The sequence below is a fragment of the Myxocyprinus asiaticus genome, chromosome 11, assembly GCF_019703515.2.
Source record: "Myxocyprinus asiaticus isolate MX2 ecotype Aquarium Trade chromosome 11, UBuf_Myxa_2, whole genome shotgun sequence".
Taxonomy (NCBI): Eukaryota; Metazoa; Chordata; class Actinopteri; order Cypriniformes; family Catostomidae; genus Myxocyprinus; species Myxocyprinus asiaticus.
The window spans coordinates 4,419,555-4,440,732 of record NC_059354.1 but is presented as its reverse complement, the minus strand read 5'-3'; the positions used below and the strand labels follow the sequence as shown (position 1 = coordinate 4,440,732).

Below are 21,178 nucleotides of genomic sequence, written 5' to 3'. Positions count from 1 at the left end.
GAAGAACAATTATGAATTTCACTTTTACCGAAAATATTTTTCCTGGTACCAGTCCATGTTTTCATTATTGCCATAAATGACTCAAACAAACTTTAAATTTGAAAAGATTGTGTTTTTTTGTGTCGGTTGTGTCACTCAGGTCCAGTTTAAACTGAAAAGTGTGAATTTGCGCATGCCAACGCACATATGTTATATCACTTGTAGAGGCGTGTTTGATGACTTGTTTAAAGTAAATAAAGGTAATTTAGAACTGATATTTTTTAAGGCAATATTTGAAGATGTTCAATGACATATGTGCTAACAGAGAAATATTTGACTGATTACAAATGATAACGAAGGTCTGGTAGACCCGAGTATCTAACAGCAGTTGTAAACCAGTCCAAAATAAACAGTGCGATTTTATATACAAAAACACATTAATACAATCACATAATTTCAGATGTGTACATTACTAATTATCAGGGTTGGGGAGTAACGGAATACATGTAACGGGATTACGTATTTAAAATATTAAATATTAGTAACTGTATTACACTACAGTTACAATTTAAATCATTGGTCATTAGAATACAGTTACATTCAAAAAGTATTTTGATTACTGAAGAGATTACTTTGCATTTTATTGTCATTTGTTTCATTTAATATTTAGTCCTTTCAGATGGAAAACATTTATCCATATAAATGATGCGATCCAAAGTGCATTTGAACAGCAGTGAAACACTTTCATATGATGTGTTACATTCATACGAGCAGACAGAGAAGTAAGTTTGAAGTAAGTTTGGAGCAGAAGAAATAGAAATAAACCTTGTGTAAATTGTCAGCTTTACGCTAAGATAAAATGCTATTTCTAGCCATTTTACATGCATGTTACTAGGCATGATCATATTTCTTTATCAAGAAAATTCACTTTGGATCATAATTTCTTTTTTTCTAGTAAGACCTTTGATATTAGGGCAAAAATCATATTCTTGATAATAATTTTTGTATTGTTTTACTGTAAAAATATAAAAAAATCCTTAAAACAAGATCAATTAGATTTATCTTGTTTTAGAAACAACACTGCATAAGATATTTAGGTTTTTCAGAGAATGTATTTTTAACATGTGTATTTTGTCTTACTGTACTGGCAGAGTTTTTATAGTCAAAACAAGTGAAAAAATCTACCAGTGCTGAAGAAGTAATCCAAAGTATTTAGAATACGTTACTGACCTTGAGTAATCTAACGGAATATGTTACAAATTACATTTTACAGCATGTATTCTGTAATCTGTAGTGGAATACATTTCAAAAGTAATCCTCCCAACCCTGCTAATCATTTGATAATTTAATGAGTGTCAGCCTATAGTCTATATTTCACCCAGAGGGGAACCTAAGCCCATGTGGGCAAAGGTGCAGTTGCTTGGGCCACTGTAGCTACCCCCTGTGTACATGCTTGGAACCAAGTATACTACAGAGACATTTAATGTTGGAGCGGGATTTAAGCGAACACTTTTTTATCGGTGAGTGTGAGCGGTACTTGAGCGGAGCGTCCGCTTGGGCCGTGAGCGGCTGAGTGGAGTGCACAGGCATGGAAGCGGGTTATTGAGCAGAGTGTCACACCACTCCGCTTCGCTCACATGCTGTGGCTTAGGCTGGTTTTAGCTGGTCTTTTCAGCGGGATGTATAACAGGGGTCTGCAGCATCTTTGACATGAAGTGACATTTTCAATTTTCCTTGTTAATCCCTGTGCCAAACCTCCACCAAAAAGAAATAAAAAGACAAAGAGATAGTTAGACAGACAGACAGACAGAAAAACAGACAGATCTTGAGAAGGTTACTAAAATGGAGTCTTCATCTCATTTGAGTGGTTGATTTTATACATATATTTCTAAAATTACTGTTCATTTCATTGAGTAAAAATTTGTAATGAGGAAAACAATAACTGATTGCACCTTTAATTATGTTGATTTGAGTGTGTGTGGAACGTTAAGTTCATGTATGCCAGTTTGATAATCTCAGTGGTAAATTTACACCAGACAAGTGAGCTATTGTTCTGAAAACAAAAAGTAACTAATAACAAAATAAACTGTAAGCTGTCATCTGCTCAACCACACAGCGTGACCAATGCAAGCAGGCGCGTTTACTCACTCGAGCCTCCTCTGCAGCACCGCTGAACCCGATGTGTGTAATGCTTTTACCGGCTCATGATGAGCAGTGGTCGCATGAACGGTTTGTTCGCACTGCATACTTCTGCTGAGTAGCGCAGTTTAGTCACACTTTAAGATTTGGCATGCAGGTGCAAAGGACTTGCCAATAACATGTGGATGGATTAAAATACATACTCCTCTCACTCACTATCGCTCGTGTGCGAGTGAGTGATTATTACAAATGCCAATGGTGGATCAAACAATAATTTGCGGACCCCCTGCGATACCAGGGGTCTGCAGACCCCCTGTTGAAGACCCTTGGTCTAATCTGTTATTATGGATGGAAAAAAAATGCGCCTCTCACGCTTGCAATGTGAAACAGCCGTTACTCACTGCACACACATGCACATTCTCTCTTGAGCACTGTAAAAACAAAAATGTACTCAGTGTTTTTGACTTGTTTTCCATTAAATATATCTAAACATACTTAATACAAGATATATTTTCCTTTGCAATAAGTTTGCGTTCATGTGCAGTAGTTTGCGTTCACTTGCAATAAGTTTTATCTTTTTTTATGTTTTATGTTTTGCATTCCCTCACAGTAAGTTTTGCATTCCTTCGTAATTAATTTTGTGATCTCTCACAATAAGTTTTGCATTTTGTCACAATAGTTTAATGTTTCTTCGCAATAGCTTTTGTGTTCCAGCGCAATAGTTTACATTCCCTCACAATACTTTTGCATTCCCTCGCAATATTTTACGTTCCCTTGCAATAGTTTCTGTTCCTTCACAATAGTTTTACGCTCCCTCGTAATAACTTTTGCATTCATTTGCAATAGTTTGTGTTCCCTCGCAATAAGTTTTGCATTCCCTTCCAATAGTTTGCATTCCCTTGCAATAAGCTTTGCATTCCTTCAGATTTATTTTGGGTTCTCTCACAATACCTTTATCCATCCCTTATGAAATTTACTATGGTTTTACTACAGTAACTAGAGTTAAACTATGGCATTTGTAGTAAAAGCATAACCACAAAATTTACCACGGTTTCACTAAAGTAATAATATTTTACCATGGTATTTGTGGTAAAACTGCAGTATTAATGTGTTAATAAAAAGTAATTCTCATTCTGCAAAAAAAATAAAAATAATAATAATAATAATAATAATTACATATATTTAACAACATTTTTGGCAAGATGATTATGAATTTTATTATCATAGTTTTGGATATTTTTAGTGGAAAACAAGACATAAATTGTTATTGATTTATTAATTCATTTTTGCTGTGAGACACTGTGTGCAGTCACTGCAGTGCGAACTGGATGCACTCTGACAGTAGCGGCCATGTGCTTTAAGCTGTTACCTTTAACCTGAGCGGCGGGCTGGCAGATTGGACAGATCATTACTGCTCTGTCTGCGTGTAGCGCTCAGTCCAGCATGCCCGGCTCAGTCGTTTGTAGCATGCCCTCGCAGAAAGGGGCCTCATTTCCATTGCTAATGTAAATGAGAATGGATGTTAGTGTCTCTGGCTCTTGTCATTCCTGAGAAACAAACATGCTCAGTTCTTTGACTAAAAAGATTATTTTTTTAATAATATTTTTTAAATGTTTGTCCATCTAATTAAAGTCAGGTGGTGTAACCAACATGGAGGTAGCCATAAATTTAACAATAAATAAATAAATACATTAATTAATAAAACCATAAATCACAGAAAGCCTCTTAAGACCCTCATGACTGTGTGAAGTTTTAAAACAATCTGATTTCTTTTTACATTATGACAAGGTACATTTTGTTAAGGTCAAAAGGAGTAACCTTAAGACATCTTCTTGATATTAGTGACTCAAAAATTCATTATAATTGTCAAAAAAAAAAAAATAAATAAAAACAATACTTTGAAAAATGTGTTTTAAAACTTTTTTGGAAATTACTGATTAAGTTTTGTACCCTCACGTGTATTCAAGGTGCAAGGAAAGTATTCTAATACATTTTACTTGTTTTATTTTTTAGGTAAATCAGTAGTTTTGTAGAAAATGCTGTAAATGTACTTTTGAAACAGTGAGTATTTTAACATTTATGGATTGGCCCCATTCACTTCAATTGTAAGTGCCTCACTGTAACACAGATTTTTTATTTATTTTAATTTTTTAAGAAAAGGAGGGACAAATCGAAATAATTTTTTGTAGTAACCAACATTATGCCACAAATGCTGACGATTGAGCTTAACTTGCGTTGAACCCGGAATATTCCTTTAAGGGAACACTCAAAAAGCCAGTATTGTATTTCTATAGTATTATTAGTGGTGTTTGCTAAGTCAAGCATCACCATTACTATTGCTCATACTTAGAGTTAGGGATTTGAATAAACCTTGAACATGAATGATACCTGCTAAAAACACTGAAAATACCTTAGCAACCACATAGCAAAGCCCACACAACCACCCACAACACGCTAGTATCGTTGCTGCAACTTTTGCACAGCAAATAGTGTGCTATTACTTAAGTGATAAAACAGGAGAAATAACCCCTTATACCTACATTTAAGGAGGGACTTGAGCTATAAGTTGAATATCATAGAGACTTTGGGGTGGGCCCTTTTGACTTGAGTTAGTAAGCAACCACTTAGTGAAGCTCTAGCAACATGCTCAAAAACTCTCATAACACATTAGCAACCACCCACAACACCCTAGCATTGTGCGGATGAGTTTTGCACAGGCAAGCGCCACTCAAAATTGTACATAATACCCATTGTTGCCTCTAGGTTGTGCTGTTGGGTTATATTACACTCACACAGCTAATAATGTAAATGTACAGGTCTTTACATCTGTTTGTTGAAAACAAGCCTCATATGTATGCTCACTTTTACCTGCACAAGATGCAACACTTTAACCTCATACTATCTGTTGTTGTCTCATTTGTATCTCACTCTATCTCTGTGACCTCTGCAGGACTGTAAATGGAAAATGTACATGGAGCGTGATGGAGATGAGGTGGCAATAGCATATATCAAAGACGTGACCTTTAATGCCAACAGATCAGATGTAGATGTATTAAAGATGACCAAGGTGAGAGATGCCATATATCACTGTCAATTATGTTTCCATTATGTTTGAGGAATGCAGGAGATGAGACATTAGTTCAGTTAATGTTGTTTAGCTGATATGATTGTGTCATGAAGCTGTTTATGCCTCACAACCCTAGTGGAAAAACCAGCTTAAGCTGGTAGCTGTGTTTTGGAACATGGTAGCTGGTTTAAGCTGGTCATAAACTGGTCGAAGCTGGTCATGAGCGGTCATAAGCTGGTCGACCAGCTACCATCTTCCAAAAACCAGCTTGACCAGATTGGTCTCCCAGCTTGGACCTGCTAATGACCAGCTTGGACCAGCTCGTGACCAGCTTCAACCAGTTTATGACCAGCTTAATCCAGCTACCATGTTCCAAAACACAGCTACCAGCTTAAGCTGTTTTTTCCACCAGGGTTAACTGATGTTTACTCCACCAATACAAGTTTTAAATGTGTCATGAGTAGAAAGACCTATGAGTATGTTGTAATACTGATGTGCTTTACTGTTTTTGCAGCCTCCGTTTGTGATGGATAAATGGATAGTCGGAATATCAGGCACACAAACCGTTGACTGCATAGTAAACTATGAGGTATGTACCTGTTTTTTTTTTTTTTGCTGAATTCCTGTTGACTTGAAGTCACCATGAGATAAAAATGTTTAAATATGACCTATTTACTTTCTTAAAACAACATGAACAATTCATGAGTTCATCCAAATGTAATATCTGACTATGGCTGACATCACCTAGCCCTCTTATTTTAACGCTTCCCATCCAAACACCAGTAATAGAGCGCAACAGTCTGGCGTCCATGCATGTTTATTTTAGACATACTGTAGAAGATCTGTGAAGTTTTTGAGTTTGTGTTTGTATCCGCTTTATTAAATTTCCCTATCGGATGATTCTTTTCTTTTAAAGCCGCTCGTAACCGGCAAAGTTTAAACTCTTGTTTTAGCACAGCAGTGGATGGACAGGTGAGGGGAGGCACTTCGCTGCTGTCCTAGACGCATTCAGGATGGATTAGCATTTACACCTCAAATGTGATGCAGTCATATGCGTTTTTGACCACACTTTTATGTGTTTTTTTGTGATGTTATCACAAAATGTTTTAGACCTGCTTAGACCTGTATTTAGCGCTGACCACATGTGATCAGATCGCCAAAAACATATTTTAATACCAGGTGTAAATGGGGTCACAAAAAACACATCCGAATTTGGTCAAAAATGCATATAACCGCGTAACATTTGATGTGTAAACGGTAATCTGTCCTGAATGTGACCCGGCAGCAGCGTAGCACCACCCCTCGTCTGTCAATCAACCGCTGCACTAAAACAAGACTTTAAACTTTACCAGTTACGAGTGGCTTTAAAAGAAAATAACCGTATGATAGGAAAATTTTAAAAAGCGGATATACAGTATACACAAACATGAGAACTTCACGGATCTTCTTCAGCGTGTCTGATATCAACATGCAGGGACACTTATGAGAAGCGCAAACATCTGCAGCTCAGGTTAATACAACTAATCCACTAAAATAATGGATAATTGTGCTTGAAATGTTGCACTTGTGCTTAAGTCAAGTCAAGTCATTTTTATTTGTATAGCGTTTTCACAACACACATCATTTCTAAACAGCTTTACAGAAGATCATGCATTAACAGAAAATGAAACTCTAATATCTATAAAGTCTTAGAGTCATCATTGTGTAGTTTGATTAAATATCAATATAAAGTGCTTAGATTAAATATCAGCTGCATCTGGGAGAAAACTTTTCGTGCTTTCTTTGTCTTTTCTGACTTTGTTGTGCTTTACTGTCATGCAGTAACATGATTGATGTATGTCGTAATGAAATCAGAGACCCTCCCCTCCAAATCTGAGTGCAAGTGGTCACAAGAGACGCATTTAAGTGACCAGGTGTAAATAGCGATGTGTCTCGTCTGACCACCTGTGATTGGATTACCCAAGACGCATCTTAATACCCCGTGAAATCAAGTCCCCATCTGACGTCATAGCGATTCCACTGGCTGGGTTCCAAAAGTATTTTTCCTATTCATTTTTTGCATAGACTTTTTATAAAATCTTTCATAATATTTAATGAGCCATGAACCAAACCAACCAGCTTCGAGGTGAATCAAAACATCACAAACTTTGTTTAGAGGCAAAAAAGTATTTGAAAATTGGACAAAAAGACAAAGGTACAAAGCTGTGTACTTACCGTCTTTCACAAGGGTACAAACTACAATCCCATGAAGCATTGCCAATGATGTAATTGAATAAAAAATGATGGGAATATCTCAAACTATTGATTTAAGGTTGTTGATTAGGAGTATAGAAACAATATATTTTATGTTTATTGCAAAATATTCCGATATGTGCAAACAAATTAGTAGTTTAAGGATGAAGTGACACCGACTCGATTATGTCACTCACAGTGCATCGTAGGAGTGGGCGGTCACTCCGAGGCAAATTTCATGGGCTTCGTTGGCCATGGTGAACCACACTCTGTGGGATCATGGGTAATGTAGTGGTTTGCCAGGAATTCCGCTATCAAACACGCTATTTAAACAACGAAGCTGAAATAATGCAGACGGATGACTTCAACTGAAGCAAATACTATCGATGAAGAACCTCTGAGCTCACGGTAAGTTATCGTTGAAAATCAATTTGTCTATTTAAAAACTGAATGGGATTTTTACTTCCTGAACCAGACTGTTGCGCTCTATTCACTGCCTGAGTAGAAATCCTACAAAATCTTTTTATGATATACACTATATTGCCAAAAGTATTCGCTCACCCATCCAAATAATTGAATTCAGGTGTTCCAATCACTTCCATGGCCACAGGTGTATAAAATGAAGCACCTAGGCATGCAGACTGCTTCTACAAACATTTGTGAAAGAATGGGCCGCTCTCAGGAGCTCAGTGAATTCCAGCGTGGTATTGTGATAGGATGCCACCTGTGCAACAAGTCCAGTCGTGAAATTTCCTCGCTACTAAATATTCCACAGTCAACTGTCAGTGGTATTATAACAAAGTGGAAGCGATTGGGTATGACAGCAACTCATCCACGAAGTGGTAGGCCACGTAAAATGACAGAGCGGGGTCAGCGGATGCTGAGGCGCATAGCGCGCAGAGGTCGCCAACTTTCTGCAGAGTCAATCGCTACAGACCTCCAAAGTTCATGTGGCCTTCAGATTAGCTCAAGAAGAGTGCGTAGAGAGCTTCATGGAATGGGTTTCCATGGCCGAGCAGCTGCATCCAAGCCATACATCACCAAGTGCAATGCAAAGCGTCGGATGCAGTGGTGTAAAGCACGCCGCCACTGGACTCTAGAGCAGTGGAGACGCGTTCTCTGGAGTGACGAATCATGCTTCTCCATCTGGCAATCTGATGGACGAGTCTGGGTTTGGCAGTTGCCAGGAGAACGGTACTTGTCTGACTGCATTGTGCCAACTGTGAAGTTTGGTGGAGGGGGGATTATGGTGTGGGGTTGTTTTTCAGGAGCTGGGCTTGGCCCCTTAGTTCCAGTGAAAGGAACTCTGAGTGCTTCAGCATACCAAGAGATTTTGGACAATTCCATGCTCCCAACTTTGTGGAAACAGTTTGGGGATGGCCCCTTCCTGTTCCAACATGACTGTGCACCAGTGCACAAAGCAAGGTCCATAAAGACATGGATGAGCGAGTTTGGTGTGGAAGAACTTGACTGGCCTGCACAGAGTGTCTGACTTCACAAATGCGCTTCTGGAAGAATGGTCAAAAATTCCTATAAACACACTCCTAAACCTTGTGGAAAGCCTTCCCAGAAGAGTTGAAGCTGTTATAGCTGCAAAGGGTGGGCCGACGTCATATTAAGCCCTATGGATTTAGAATGGGATGTCACTTAAGTTCATATGCGTCTAAAGGCAGATGAGTGAATACTTTTGGCAATATAGTGTATGTCAATATAACTTTGTAAATTCGACAATTTATGACTTTTAAATCACGTTACACGTAATATTATATACTGTAACTAAAGCTATAGATCATGAAATTAAATTTTTTTAAGCGTACATTTTGCAAGCTATCTGCTACAGAGTTACTGAACCACAAAAAAAAAAATATATATATATATATATATTGCATATCTGCGTACCTTAAAGTTCACCTTATAAGGGAACAGCTGCCAATGACATTTCTGTGCAGTCTAAGTACATATACAGTGTATATATACAGTATAAATTGATCACGACACCAGAATGCTGTGGTGAGATGCTGGAACACTGTTCCGGACAGTTCCTGCCCAATTTAACCCCTGCCTACGTTCCTCAAGAGTAAGATCCACCAATCAGAGAATCGCAAACAAATAGCGCATAATGAGCCCGGCAGCAACCGGCCACTCCCATGATGCACTGTTAATGACATAATCGTAATCGATTTTATGAAATCCCTATGGAAAATGTACCAACGCAGCTGAGTACTTGGACTTTTGCGCTCCATATAAAGTCTACTTTTCATGATCCAATCAATTCGATGGATGGAATCAAGTCCCAGCCTACTTTTTTCTGGTTGAGTATCCTGTTTCATTTAGAAATATGTCAGGTTATGAAAGTAAAATGGGTTTAAATGTCGTTTCATGCCGATTTAGTGTAAATGTGGTATATGTTCTAGCCAATTAGAAAACATTATTTTAAACCTGCCATGGATGATGAAGGGAAGGTTTTGTGCTGTGAGTCATTTGCATCACTGTTTTCACCATCTTCTTGGTTTCCTGTCAGAGTAATGTGAGATCTCCTAAGTGCACAAGGCATGTGCACACACTGCAGTGGAGTCCAGACAGTGGGAGGGACGTGATCAAACCTGTAGAGTTGGTCATTGAGACGGCACCAACTATCAGAGAAGCTTACAACAGAAGCAGGTCCAACTCAGGTAAAACTCTGATGATTAGGGATTGTTTGGTGATAGACTGAAATGTGTTTTATTGTAGGGTTTTCTTATTTTATTTGAAATTTTTTGTAGTTAGTTAAATGTTACAGAATAGGGCTGGGCGTTATGGTGATATATGTTATGGCGACAGTATAAAGTGTCAACCGGCTGGGTTACAACTGGATTGCTGAAATGCCATAGGCCTACTGTATGTAAAAAATAAAATCATAGGCCTATATAAAACAAAATGTCAAAACTCAACGAAGCAGAACAACCAAACAAACATATCGGTGAGAACACTCATTTAAACAAATGGAGCATGCACGCTAGTACTTTTGACTATATATTACATATTACATTTAGGCTGCTTCAAAATAAAAAAAATAAAAAATATTTAAAAAGAAGGATTAGAGTGATCCGTAAGTGGGTTAGTGCAAATCGTATAAGCAATATACAGTAATTCCAGAGTTTGGAGATGTACTTTGATAGCACCTGCTGGTGGAATCCCCAAACTGCAAATACACTGACTGATTTTAGACTTTGCGCTGAGAATAGACATGGGTCTTAAACACAATTATTTACAGTATTTCTCACAACAATAGCAAATTAGGGCTTGCGCCACATCATTTACATGGACCTCTCATATATTTTTGTGAATACACCTACTGTTTGCGCACTTACTTAGATTTAGTGCTCTCACGAAAAAAAATTTAAATTAAGGGCACGGTCGTAGCGCATAGCCCTGCATCTAACATGAGTATGAAAGTTGGGCCCTATGTGTATCATTGGTTTGCCCTCTTTTTCATGCTTATATTATTTGTGTTTCTCTATCAGGTGTTGATCCCAGATGGATTTACAGTCTGAGAATGAAGCAAATGATAGAGCAGGCCACCCAGGAGCCCGCAAGTCGGCCTGAAAACATGACCCTCCCCCAGTTTCTGTCTGTCATCGGGAGCCAATCATCTTACGCCGCTGCTGTGAGGAGATCACCCAATCGCAGCCCTCTCTCTCCATGGACAGACTCACGGAGCTCCTCCCCCACGCTCTCAGTCAAACTCTCCACGATACATCTGGGGTCAAAGGGCAGCAGCCCATCCAGCACAACATCAGAGAGCACCTCAGAGCGCGAGCGCCCACCTAGTGCTGGAGCTAAACATAACTACAACAGTAAAAGCTACTATGACCACACATTTATAATCACTGGAGGAGGAAGAGGAGAAGCCAGGAGATTTAATCAGATGACGCAGAAAGGGTCCAGAGGATTTCAACAAACCGGACGACCACGTAACAGCCAGTCATATGTAACGCCATCTTACCACCAGCGGCCAATACCAGGGATGTCAATGGTAACTGAAGGGCCAAAGCAGAAAGGGGCATCTGAAGAGGTTGGAGCCAGTGATGGGGAGTGGATTAAAGTAGAAAAAAAGAAATCTAATAAACAGGATCATAAACACCATGAAGTGAGGCCGGCCAGAGGTCGTCCAAGGAGAGGAGGGAGAGGTGGTGGGCGTGGCCGAAGTTGAACATTTGCAAAGTGTGTTCAGTTGTAGGGGGTTGGTAGTGATGCAAGGCTGTGGTAGGAATAGCTTGGAGAGTTACCAAGACGACCTTGTCAATATTATGTTCTTTAGGCACAAAACCCTAGTTTTTCCAAAGTGATTGTAAATGGCTTTTCACACTGCGCTTAACACCGGGTTGTCTGCATTCTAAACCACGCTTTTAACCCCAGGCAAAGCAATGTTTCACACTTGTAATTTTGAAAGGGGGTTAGCACCGCTTTTTACCCAGGGTTATAAAACCCTGCTCCAGAGCAGGGTTAGCCCCGCATTTGCGGAGTTAACCCCCTTTTGTGGTGCCAAAGATATACAGTGTGAAACTATGTGCTTTGTACCATTGCTGAAACTTTCACGCCCTGTTTATACGTTCTCTGTCTGAGGGAAACTGCCGGTTAAGTGTCAAACAGTGGTGGCAAGCGTGATAACTGACATGATGAGGAGACAGTATTCCGTGTTTTTGCTGCATATTTCAGAAGACGAAAGACAAATAGAGCTGATTTGCCTTGCGACATTCCAATAGAAGTGAGCGCCTCCATTGGCAGGTTGTGTCCGTCACAAGCTGTATTCATACAATCATTGTTATCGACACCACAAATATGCAAATAAGAACATTATACCAGGGTTTTTGAATGTACAGTGTGAAACATCGGAACATGAATACCCAGGATTAATTATTAAACCAGGGTAAAGTATGAACAGTGTGAAACATGAAACAGGATAACCCAGGATTCCGTTTACCCAGTGTTTAGAATAACCCAAGGTTAACGATTTCAAGTGTGAAAAGCCCTTAAATATACTGTGAAGACACTTTAATAAAAGCATCTTCTAAATACGACAAGAATGTCCGTAAGAACGGTTAAAAGTTTAACATGAAATTGGATACACTGATCTTAAATGTAATAAATTATGAAGCCTTTTTAGAAAAAGAAAAAAAAATGTCCATCTTTTCTCATATTGAAATATCTAAAAGTGTATACCACTCTCAGGGCTTAAATTTAATTTGCTTTTTTTTTTTTTTTTTTTTTTTTTTTTTGATAATTTATGAATCATTTTATGAGTTTTGTTTTCGAAATATGCTGAATATTTTATGATAATCATAATCATGGGCCGTTTCTATTACACTGTGTCATTAATATCTGCCTGCAAGCAAATGTGTTTATATAATTTTGTTGTATTAGAGGGGATTAATTCATTTATATGCTATTTCAGATCTATTTATTATTATATTGGATACATTTTTTCGCTTTATAAAATGTTAATAAAAGTTTACTTTGAAGGAACGCATGTCTGTTTCATCTGTCAAAGGATTTCAATCATAAAAGTATTTCGCGCGATTTACGCGTCCTTTTGTAAAAAGCTCAGAAGTTTGGCGCCACAGCTAAACATCCTGAAAGCTAATTCAATGTCAAAATAAACATGATTTTATTCGCCCTCATACATATACTTTCAGAGTTCTAATAGCATTGTATCACCAAGTACACATTTAACTAATAATATATCGGATAACACCGTCCCAGAATCTTTAATCTAGTAGAATGTGTTAATTTATTAACTTTATACAACTTTCAGGACTCGACTGTGGCGCTGAAGAGAGCCACGCCTCTTTAAAAAATTACCCGCGAATTTCCAGACGCATATTTCAACACGCACTTAACTACAAGCAAACTACAAACAACACAACACAATGCGTTCTAAGGTAAAGTGCAATATATATATATTTATATATATATATATATATATATATATATATATATATATATATATTTATATCTCACCCAAGCAGTGTATTGTTTAAGGGTTGTCTTGTATTTTGGATTGAATTAATGGACTCTGCGTGAATCATTCATTTGTGCAAAGAGTTGTAAAATGTAGTTTCATTACTCTTTAGGTTCTCGTCGTATGTCCGTGTTTTGTTGTTGTTGTTGTTTTTGTGTGGTTGTTTTTTTTTTTTTTTTTTTGGACGGCTTATGGGTTTTTCCTGTGTATTGAGGGCATAGTTGTTTTCAAGAGTTGTTTGTTGTAGAGTTTAAAGGTGTAAATCGTGGATGGAACAGTGACGCCTACAACTTTAAGAAAGCAAAGTTATCTACCAGTAATATGTAATACAACTAATCTGAAATATAATATTGAATGTATGCTGAAAATAGATTTACATTTTAAAACGTAAGCACTTTAAAAGTGCTACTTTTAATACAGTCAAAGTCGTTGCATATAGATTAAACTGGTTTTGATTCATGTTGACCATCAGATTTGATTCTGATTTTAACTGTGTTCAGAAAGGGACTACAGCTGTATTCACGCCCACCAGACATATCAAGTGCAAACGGAGTCTTGCCTGCACTGGCGCTTACAATGTTTGTTTATATTGTTTGCATGGGAAAAGTAAAGGAATCCGTGCGCCCGAGTCCAATAAAATGACTGTACTATTAGCAATGGCATCGAAACCGCAGAACTAGACTTACTGATCTCTGTTAGAAGGCAAAAACGATCTAAGCTGGTTTTGGAGTAATTTCTGGACTATTAATCCCACTGACTTTATAATGACTCATCTTGTTCTCTTCTCATACAGAGGCAGCAGGCATCTCCCACCTCCACCAGAATGAACCTGCGCAGTTACAGGAGCACTGCTGTGGTTCCTATGGAATCATCCTCCTCCTCTTCAGATGACAGCTGTGACAGTTTTGGATCTGATGGTTTTGGGAACTTGGTACGACATGCACTTTTTCATTTGTGCAGTTTTTGCTTTGTTACCCAAAAGATAAAGGCTAAGACCATTTTCTGTACCTTTTGTACATGTGTTTTTGTGAAGCATCCATCCAATTAATATTCCCATCCATGCATGCATACATATGTGCACATATCAACTTGCCATTTCTATCATCAAACCATAAATTGGTGGCGTTTCTTTTTCTATTTCTTTTTTTATGTAGAAGAGACCACTGAGACAGACAAGAAGCTCTGCTCTGAGTGAGAAAGTGTTTAACATCCCACCTGTGACTGAGGCGGGGTGCAGTGGGTTTGTCAATGACCTGAATGATGACATGACCGACATGGTTTGTAACCACAGTGAATACTCCAGGAAGGCTCTACATGTTTATCGTAATGGCTTAGTAACGGTGGCATTCATTCACCTCATTGTGTCTCTTTCTTTTCAGAATATGGATTCTGACACGGAGACCTGTTCGCCTCCCAGGAAAACTCGCAGATCATTCACGCTCAGGGTAGCCATGAAGTTCCCGAACAAACGAGCCAGTCCGTCAAAGCCTGCCGCACCCGAGCCCAAGTCTAAACCCAAACCCAAGGAGCCAGAGTCTGACTCTGAAAGCGAGAACTTCATGCAGAAGAGAGCACTGAATATTAAAGAGAACAAAGCTATGGTGAGGATGTGCACTTGCAACATGTATAATTTTATGTGTTAGTAGGGGTGGGTGGTTTGAGCAAAATCACGTAATGAGTAATTTTATATTATGTAACTTGTACAAATCAGGTACTTTGCCAGAAAATTCAATGAAAAGTGGTGGAAATGACTTTATTATTATTATTAAACTCGAAGGACGCAACCAAAAGTCCATTTGAATTCTATATTAAAGGTGCACTTATTTTTATGATTTATTTTTTAGCGTAAATTCTCAATCTTGAGAATATATTTACGATTATAATTTGTATTCATGAATGGATTAAATTGAAGTATTTGACATAAATGGATGAGGCACAGTTTGTTTTAAATGGTTAGGAAAAAAAACGCCCTCAAAGGTAAAAATCCCCCTAAAAAAAAATGCAGGGGGCAAATATTGCCCCTTGATGTAAGTTAATTTCTTACACTGATTTGAAAGCAATTTGACGCTTCTCAAAACCAATTTCATTACTGCAAAAAAAATAAAATAAAAAATACGAATTTGATTTAAGCGTTGTTTCAAGTTAGCAAAGAAAAACAATACAACAAGAATACAAGTTGAGGAAACAGTGCTTTTAATTTTTAACAGCTGTATAAAGTATTCAACTAAATATTCAGAAATAGAAAAAGTAATAATGTAAGAAAGCTAATTAAATTATTGGTCATTACTGTATGATTATAAATGAATTCTTTTTAAAGCTACTTAAGTTGTCCAGTCAAGAGCAGCATCCAATTTTCTCATTTTCTCTTTTATATTTATTATTATTTTAACATTATTCTAGACCACAGGTCTATTAGGTTACATTTACACTTCAAGTCTGATATTTTGTACAAATCTGCTTTTTTTGCTGTTTATGTTCACTTTAGACATCAATGACATTTAACATACAGCGCCATTGGCATTTTCACGATTTTTATATCCGCATTATCGCAACTCTGCAAGCGCTCTCGGAGCAAACATGCACATAAGCACACATTTTAACAGACGCAAGGTATATACCTTCATAGGCCCGGTCCTGCGTGTGCAATTATGCTTTTTAAATTTTGCATTTACTGCTAATAATAGAAAGCAATTTGAATTTAAGTGTGTCAGTTTTGCTACGGCATTGAGTTTAGTTCCAGTTTTATTAACTGGTGTTCTTCATCTAATTTTAGCTTGCTAAACTAATGGCTGAGCTGGATAAAGTTCCTGGACTCATTCCGAGGAGGGCATCTTTGTCTCAGGGCAACACGGTAAGGTTTCAGGACTGGGCTTTCCCCCTGTGTTTTCCTCTTTCTTTTAACCCTCAGAATATAATTGTATTGTGTGTGTATGTGTACAGCCTCGTCGTGCTCCACGCCGCTCAACGGAACCCAGTGCAACTCGCCGAAGAAACCCAGAAAGGACGTCTCGCCCTCACACACGTTCACGCTCTCTGGTGGACGGACCACCTTCCCCCACTCCTGAGGAGGAACTTGAGGACAAGTTCAGCCTGGTCCGCAGACACCAAAACTATGATGATGATGAAGAGGAGGTGAGGGAAAAATATGCTAATTAAAGGAATATTTCCAGGTTCAATACAAGTGAACCTTAATCGACAGCATGTGTGGCAAAATGTCCTTTGCATTAAAGTGAATGTGTCTGTATTGAGTGTTTCTTTGGTGTTTTTAAGCAGAGAGAGCCACGTCGCCGCAGCTACAACAGCTCTCTGGCAATTCCTCATGTTGTGCGGCCTGTGGAGGAGATCACTCAGGCTGAGCTGGACAACGTCTGTGTCAACGTCAGAGAGAAGGTTTACAACCGTGCCACTGTGAGTCTCATTTAGATGCATCAAATCACTTAACCACTTAATTTTGTGACCACTTGTGATTGGGTCACCTGAGCTATATTTTAATACACTTGCCTAGACATCAACTGATGCCTGTAGAGTTACATAACAGCTGTTTGCAACCCAGTGAAATGGGCCTTTTTCATTTTGCAGCTTGTTTTAGAACTTGTAAACTCTGCATGACGATGTGGGATTTGCTTTTGTTCATCAGGGTTCCACTTGCCATCAGTGTCGTCAGAAGACCATTGACACAAAGACAAACTGCCGTAACCTTGAATGTGTAGGTGTGCGAGGACAGTTCTGCGGGCCTTGTCTCCGAAATCGTTATGGAGAAGAGGTCCATGATGCCCTCTTGAACCCGGTCAGTCATGTTCAGCATTGGTTTCTTCAGTAGCACTGACTGTAAAAAGTTTAAGCCTTTTAAAGGAATAGTTCACCCAAAAATGAAAATTTGCTGATTATTTACTCGCCCTCAGGCCATTCAAGATGTATCTGAGTTTTTTTCTTCATCAAAACAGAATTTAAGATTTTTAGGATTTCATTTCAAGCCGCCTCCTCTAAACAATGCAAGTGAATGTTCTCCATTTTTTTGACGGTCCAAAATGCATATTTAGGGTGCATCAAAATAATCCATATGACTATATATAGTTATAAAGTTCTTCTGAACCCAAACGATTGATTTATTTTTAGAAACAAAACAATACTTGTATATTTTTTAACTACAAATGTTCACTTCCGTACATCTGTGATGAAATTTTCATTTTTGGGTGAACTGTTTCTTTAACATTACTTTCAATATGGTGGAACATTGGCTGGACTTAAAAAGCACTTGTCTTGGCTATTCCTTTGCACCAAACGGTATTATATTTCTATAAACTGTTGAAGTTTAAGCCATGACGGAGCTTGTTTTTTTTTTTTTTTCTGTCTTCTAGGAGTGGTATTGCCCCCCATGCAGGGGTATCTGTAACTGCAGCTTCTGTCGTGCCAGAGAGGGGCGGTGTGCTACAGGTGTGCTCGTGTATCTGGCCAAGTACCACGGCTATGACAATGTGCACTCTTATCTGAAAAGGTATGTTTATTTTTAACAGTCATTATTGCTCAATTTTATTGTAACATTCGAATAAGCTGCCTACTTAAAGGCACCATCCACACTAATCCATTTTTGTTTGAAAATGCATTGATCTTGTTACATTTACACCACACATCCACACTGAAATGCTGTTGTCCTCCACCAAAAACTGAGACTTTCAGAAATGCTCTTCATAACTGCATACTTTAGAAAACGACAACGTTAGGAAACCGAGAATGGAGGTTTCCAATTTCAGCAGATTAGTGTAGATGTGGCCCTAGATTTGTGGATTTAGGTATTTTGAGACGCTTTTAATTGGTAAAATGAACTTATTTGTTTATTTATTTATTTTAATGCAATTTTTTTTGCTTTGTTTTTGTATTGTTAGCTTAGCAATATACTAATGGTGCTATTATGTGAGTCAGGGCTGTTTCTGAGCATATGGGGGCCCCAAGCGAAATCCTCCTTGATGACGAAAAACCCTTTGAGCATGCACGTGCCTGTCTAGCTACAACTCTCCCCTTGCAGTTACATTCTCTCTTCCCTCTTGGGCCACAAATGGGCCCCCTATATCTAATTGAGCCATAACAGCTGCCTGAGTTTTTATGCGATGGGAGAAAGGTGCCATACGTTGTTCCTGGCAGGCTACTCAGCCTTACAGGCTCCATATGGTTAAGATTAGGTTGGGGGTGGGGTTAGGGCATCTGCTGTATAAAAAAAAAATAAAAACATGCTTTGCGGGCCCCCTGGTGGCTCGGGGGCCCTTACCGGCTGCTTATACTGCTGGTAGCTAGAAAAGATTCTCGTGAATTCCTTTTGGGTTACTCTGCTAAAATGCTGAATTTTAACTTCTGTTCTCTTTCTCCACAGTTTGAAGAAAGAACTGGAGGAAAGTGAATAAAATGGATGACTGTTTTCAACCTGATTATAACCATAACTGACGACGTTCTTAAGTCTCTTTTTAAACATTTTTGAATGGTTCATAGAGCTTCCTAAAACCCCCTATGTTTTTCATTTGTGTAGACAGTTGGACTTGTCTACATGTGTCTTTACATTTTGCATTGTTTTAAATGTATAAGCTGATTGTTTTTTAAAGGGAAGAGTGTTTTTATCTCTGTACTGTATTGGTTACTTGTTAAATGTTTTGGCTGCAGTACTTGTTCCTAATTGTTTTTCCATGAGCTTTTAACTGCGCAATGTACTGCTGTTGTACTTGAATAAAACTTGTGCCTTTTTAAAATGATTTTCTTGTGTTCTTATGTGTCAGTGATAAGGCTTTCCAATATAAATGATGAATCCATTGGAAAATCTAGTTTTAGATGCATGTGCAAAGTTCTTGGTTTCATATCTTTTAGAAAACGTATTCCATTTTTAACAGGTCTTGATTATTGAAAAGTGTCAAATGGGGTACTATTTTACAGTGGTTCTCAAGTTGGGGGCCTTTGCAAACTTCCAAGGGGGGCTCAAGATAACTAAATAATTTAAAACAAGTTAATAACAGGGTTTCTGCAGGTCTGAAAAGTCTTAATTTGGCCTTTTGCAAATTAAAGCCTTAAAAAGGTCTTAAATCAGAGCAACAAGTCTTAAATTTATACGGTCATGCTATTAAATGTTGCATGAAGGATTGGTTTCTCGTTGCGTTTAAGTCGTTTTGAAGTGAAGATTAATTTCAGGGCATGACTAGCCCCCGTACCATATTTGGGGTCTCTAGGACAAACTCTAGCACCACCACCAGTTCAAAAATTCATTTCTTTTGCACATATCTTTTGAACTATTTGTCCTAGAAACTAAATTATTTTTGCATGGAATTAAACTAATCCTGATGATACAAATGGACTGCTTAAATTAAAACTCTGCCTATTACAGTGGCCGCCATTTTGGGATTATGACTTGGGCTTATTTGCTACTATTCCTTCAAACTTTGCCCGATTTGCCTAAACAAATGGCTCAAAATAATCTCCAGACTGATCCGCACAGGATGAATTACACCAAATTTTGATTTTGTTGAAAAGTTATCAACACAAATTTAATGATGTCAACATAAAACAGGAACTGAGGCTATATCTTGCCAATGGTTTATCGTATTGAACCGAAATTTGGAATGCTTCATCAGGGCCATGACTTGATTAGTTCACCCAGTGGTGAAGGGTCCATGACGACATTATCCTCCAAATCCCAGGTTTCAGCACCAGTGTAACAGAGTTCGTATTTTCAGGGCAAATGGAGGAGTCAGGGGGTAGCGGAAACAGTCAACGTGAGTATTTTATTACTCTTCTATATGGCTATATCTCGCCAACGGTTTGTCATATTGAACCTAAATTTGGTATGCTTCATCAGGACCATGATCTGGGGGAAAATGCAAAGTTTGGAGACAGTGCCACCAATGGGTCAAGAAATGAGAAAAGTGAGTTTGGTGTCTATGGATTCTGTAGATCATGGGGATTTCAAGGATACCCATATCAGCCTGTGGGGATGGGGGCATGGTCATGTGTCTGTCTGTGGGAGAGGGAGAGTGTAAAGACTCCTCACCTGGGCTGTCATTATCATTTACACCTATCTCTCGTTATAGTGATGGCGGAGGGAGATCTGAAAAGGCTGACGAGCGCATCAGTCAGGAGAAAAGAGAGAATAAAGAGCCTCTGGTTCGCTGCCTCCTGGCAACACCGCCATGTAGTCTTCTGCCAGCTGGACGGCCTCTTCCAGCGACACCGGGTGGTGGTACTGGACCCACTTGGTCATCCCCCAAAGGAGTTGAGAGATGAACTGCTCCAGTGTCACCAGGTCGACGATATTCACAGTGCCACAGGTTCCCTCAGCCAGCAGCCATCTTCAACAGGCATCCCGGAGCTGTTGCGTGAAAGCAAAAAGGTGGCCGTGCTTCCCAAACTTCAGGGTCCTGAAGTGCTGCCGGTTCTGCTCAGGACTACGGCCAACCCATTGTACGATCGCCTTTTTCAGGTCTCTGCAGTTGAGGAGGCTGGCGGCAGGAAGTTGCTGGGCTGCTAGCTGCGCTTCCCCGGAGAGCAAAGGTAACAGGCAGGCCGCCCATTGGTTGGGTGGCCATCTCCATACCTCGGCTGTCTTTTCAAATAAGTCGAGGTATGCCTCAGGATCATTGCTCGGCCCCATCTTGATGAGGGTAAGAGGGGTTGTGGGCTCCGGGATCACAGCTGCAGCCCTCACTCTGGCGATCAGGCTCTGGAACGCCTGCCGATCCTCTGCTTGGGCCTGGAGCAGGAGTTGGAAATGCTGTTCCTGCTCCAGG

General features: G+C 38.9%; 2 protein-coding genes across 4 annotated transcripts in view; both read left to right on the top strand.

The window, feature by feature from the left end:
* The window catches only part of LOC127448344 (mitogen-activated protein kinase kinase kinase 20-like), a 57,759-nt gene extending 44,831 nt beyond the window's left edge, over window positions 1-12,928 (top strand). The window contains exons 17-20 of one of the 3 annotated variants that reach the window (XR_007898505.1): window positions 5,069-5,185; window positions 5,700-5,774; window positions 7,617-7,825; window positions 9,939-10,055. Coding sequence is in view for 2 of the 3 variants with exons in the window: in XM_051710791.1 (XP_051566751.1) it covers window positions 5,069-5,185; window positions 5,700-5,774; window positions 9,939-10,089; window positions 10,921-11,609 (1,032 nt within the window). In the remaining variant the exon portion in view is untranslated. The other 2 variants (XM_051710791.1, XM_051710792.1) reach the window with 2 other exon arrangements.
* A 267-nt stretch (window positions 12,929-13,195) lies between these two features.
* Window positions 13,196-19,156, top strand: cdca7a (cell division cycle associated 7a). The gene is made up of 10 exons (XM_051710817.1): window positions 13,196-13,338; window positions 14,212-14,349; window positions 14,573-14,695; window positions 14,798-15,019; window positions 16,192-16,269; window positions 16,359-16,550; window positions 16,689-16,826; window positions 17,056-17,205; window positions 17,777-17,913; window positions 18,784-19,156. Exons 1-10 carry the CDS (start codon window positions 13,327-13,329, stop codon window positions 18,812-18,814), a joined length of 1,221 nt encoding a protein of 406 aa, XP_051566777.1. The 5' UTR covers window positions 13,196-13,326; the 3' UTR covers window positions 18,815-19,156.
* The last annotated feature ends 2,022 nt before the right edge of the window (window positions 19,157-21,178 follow it).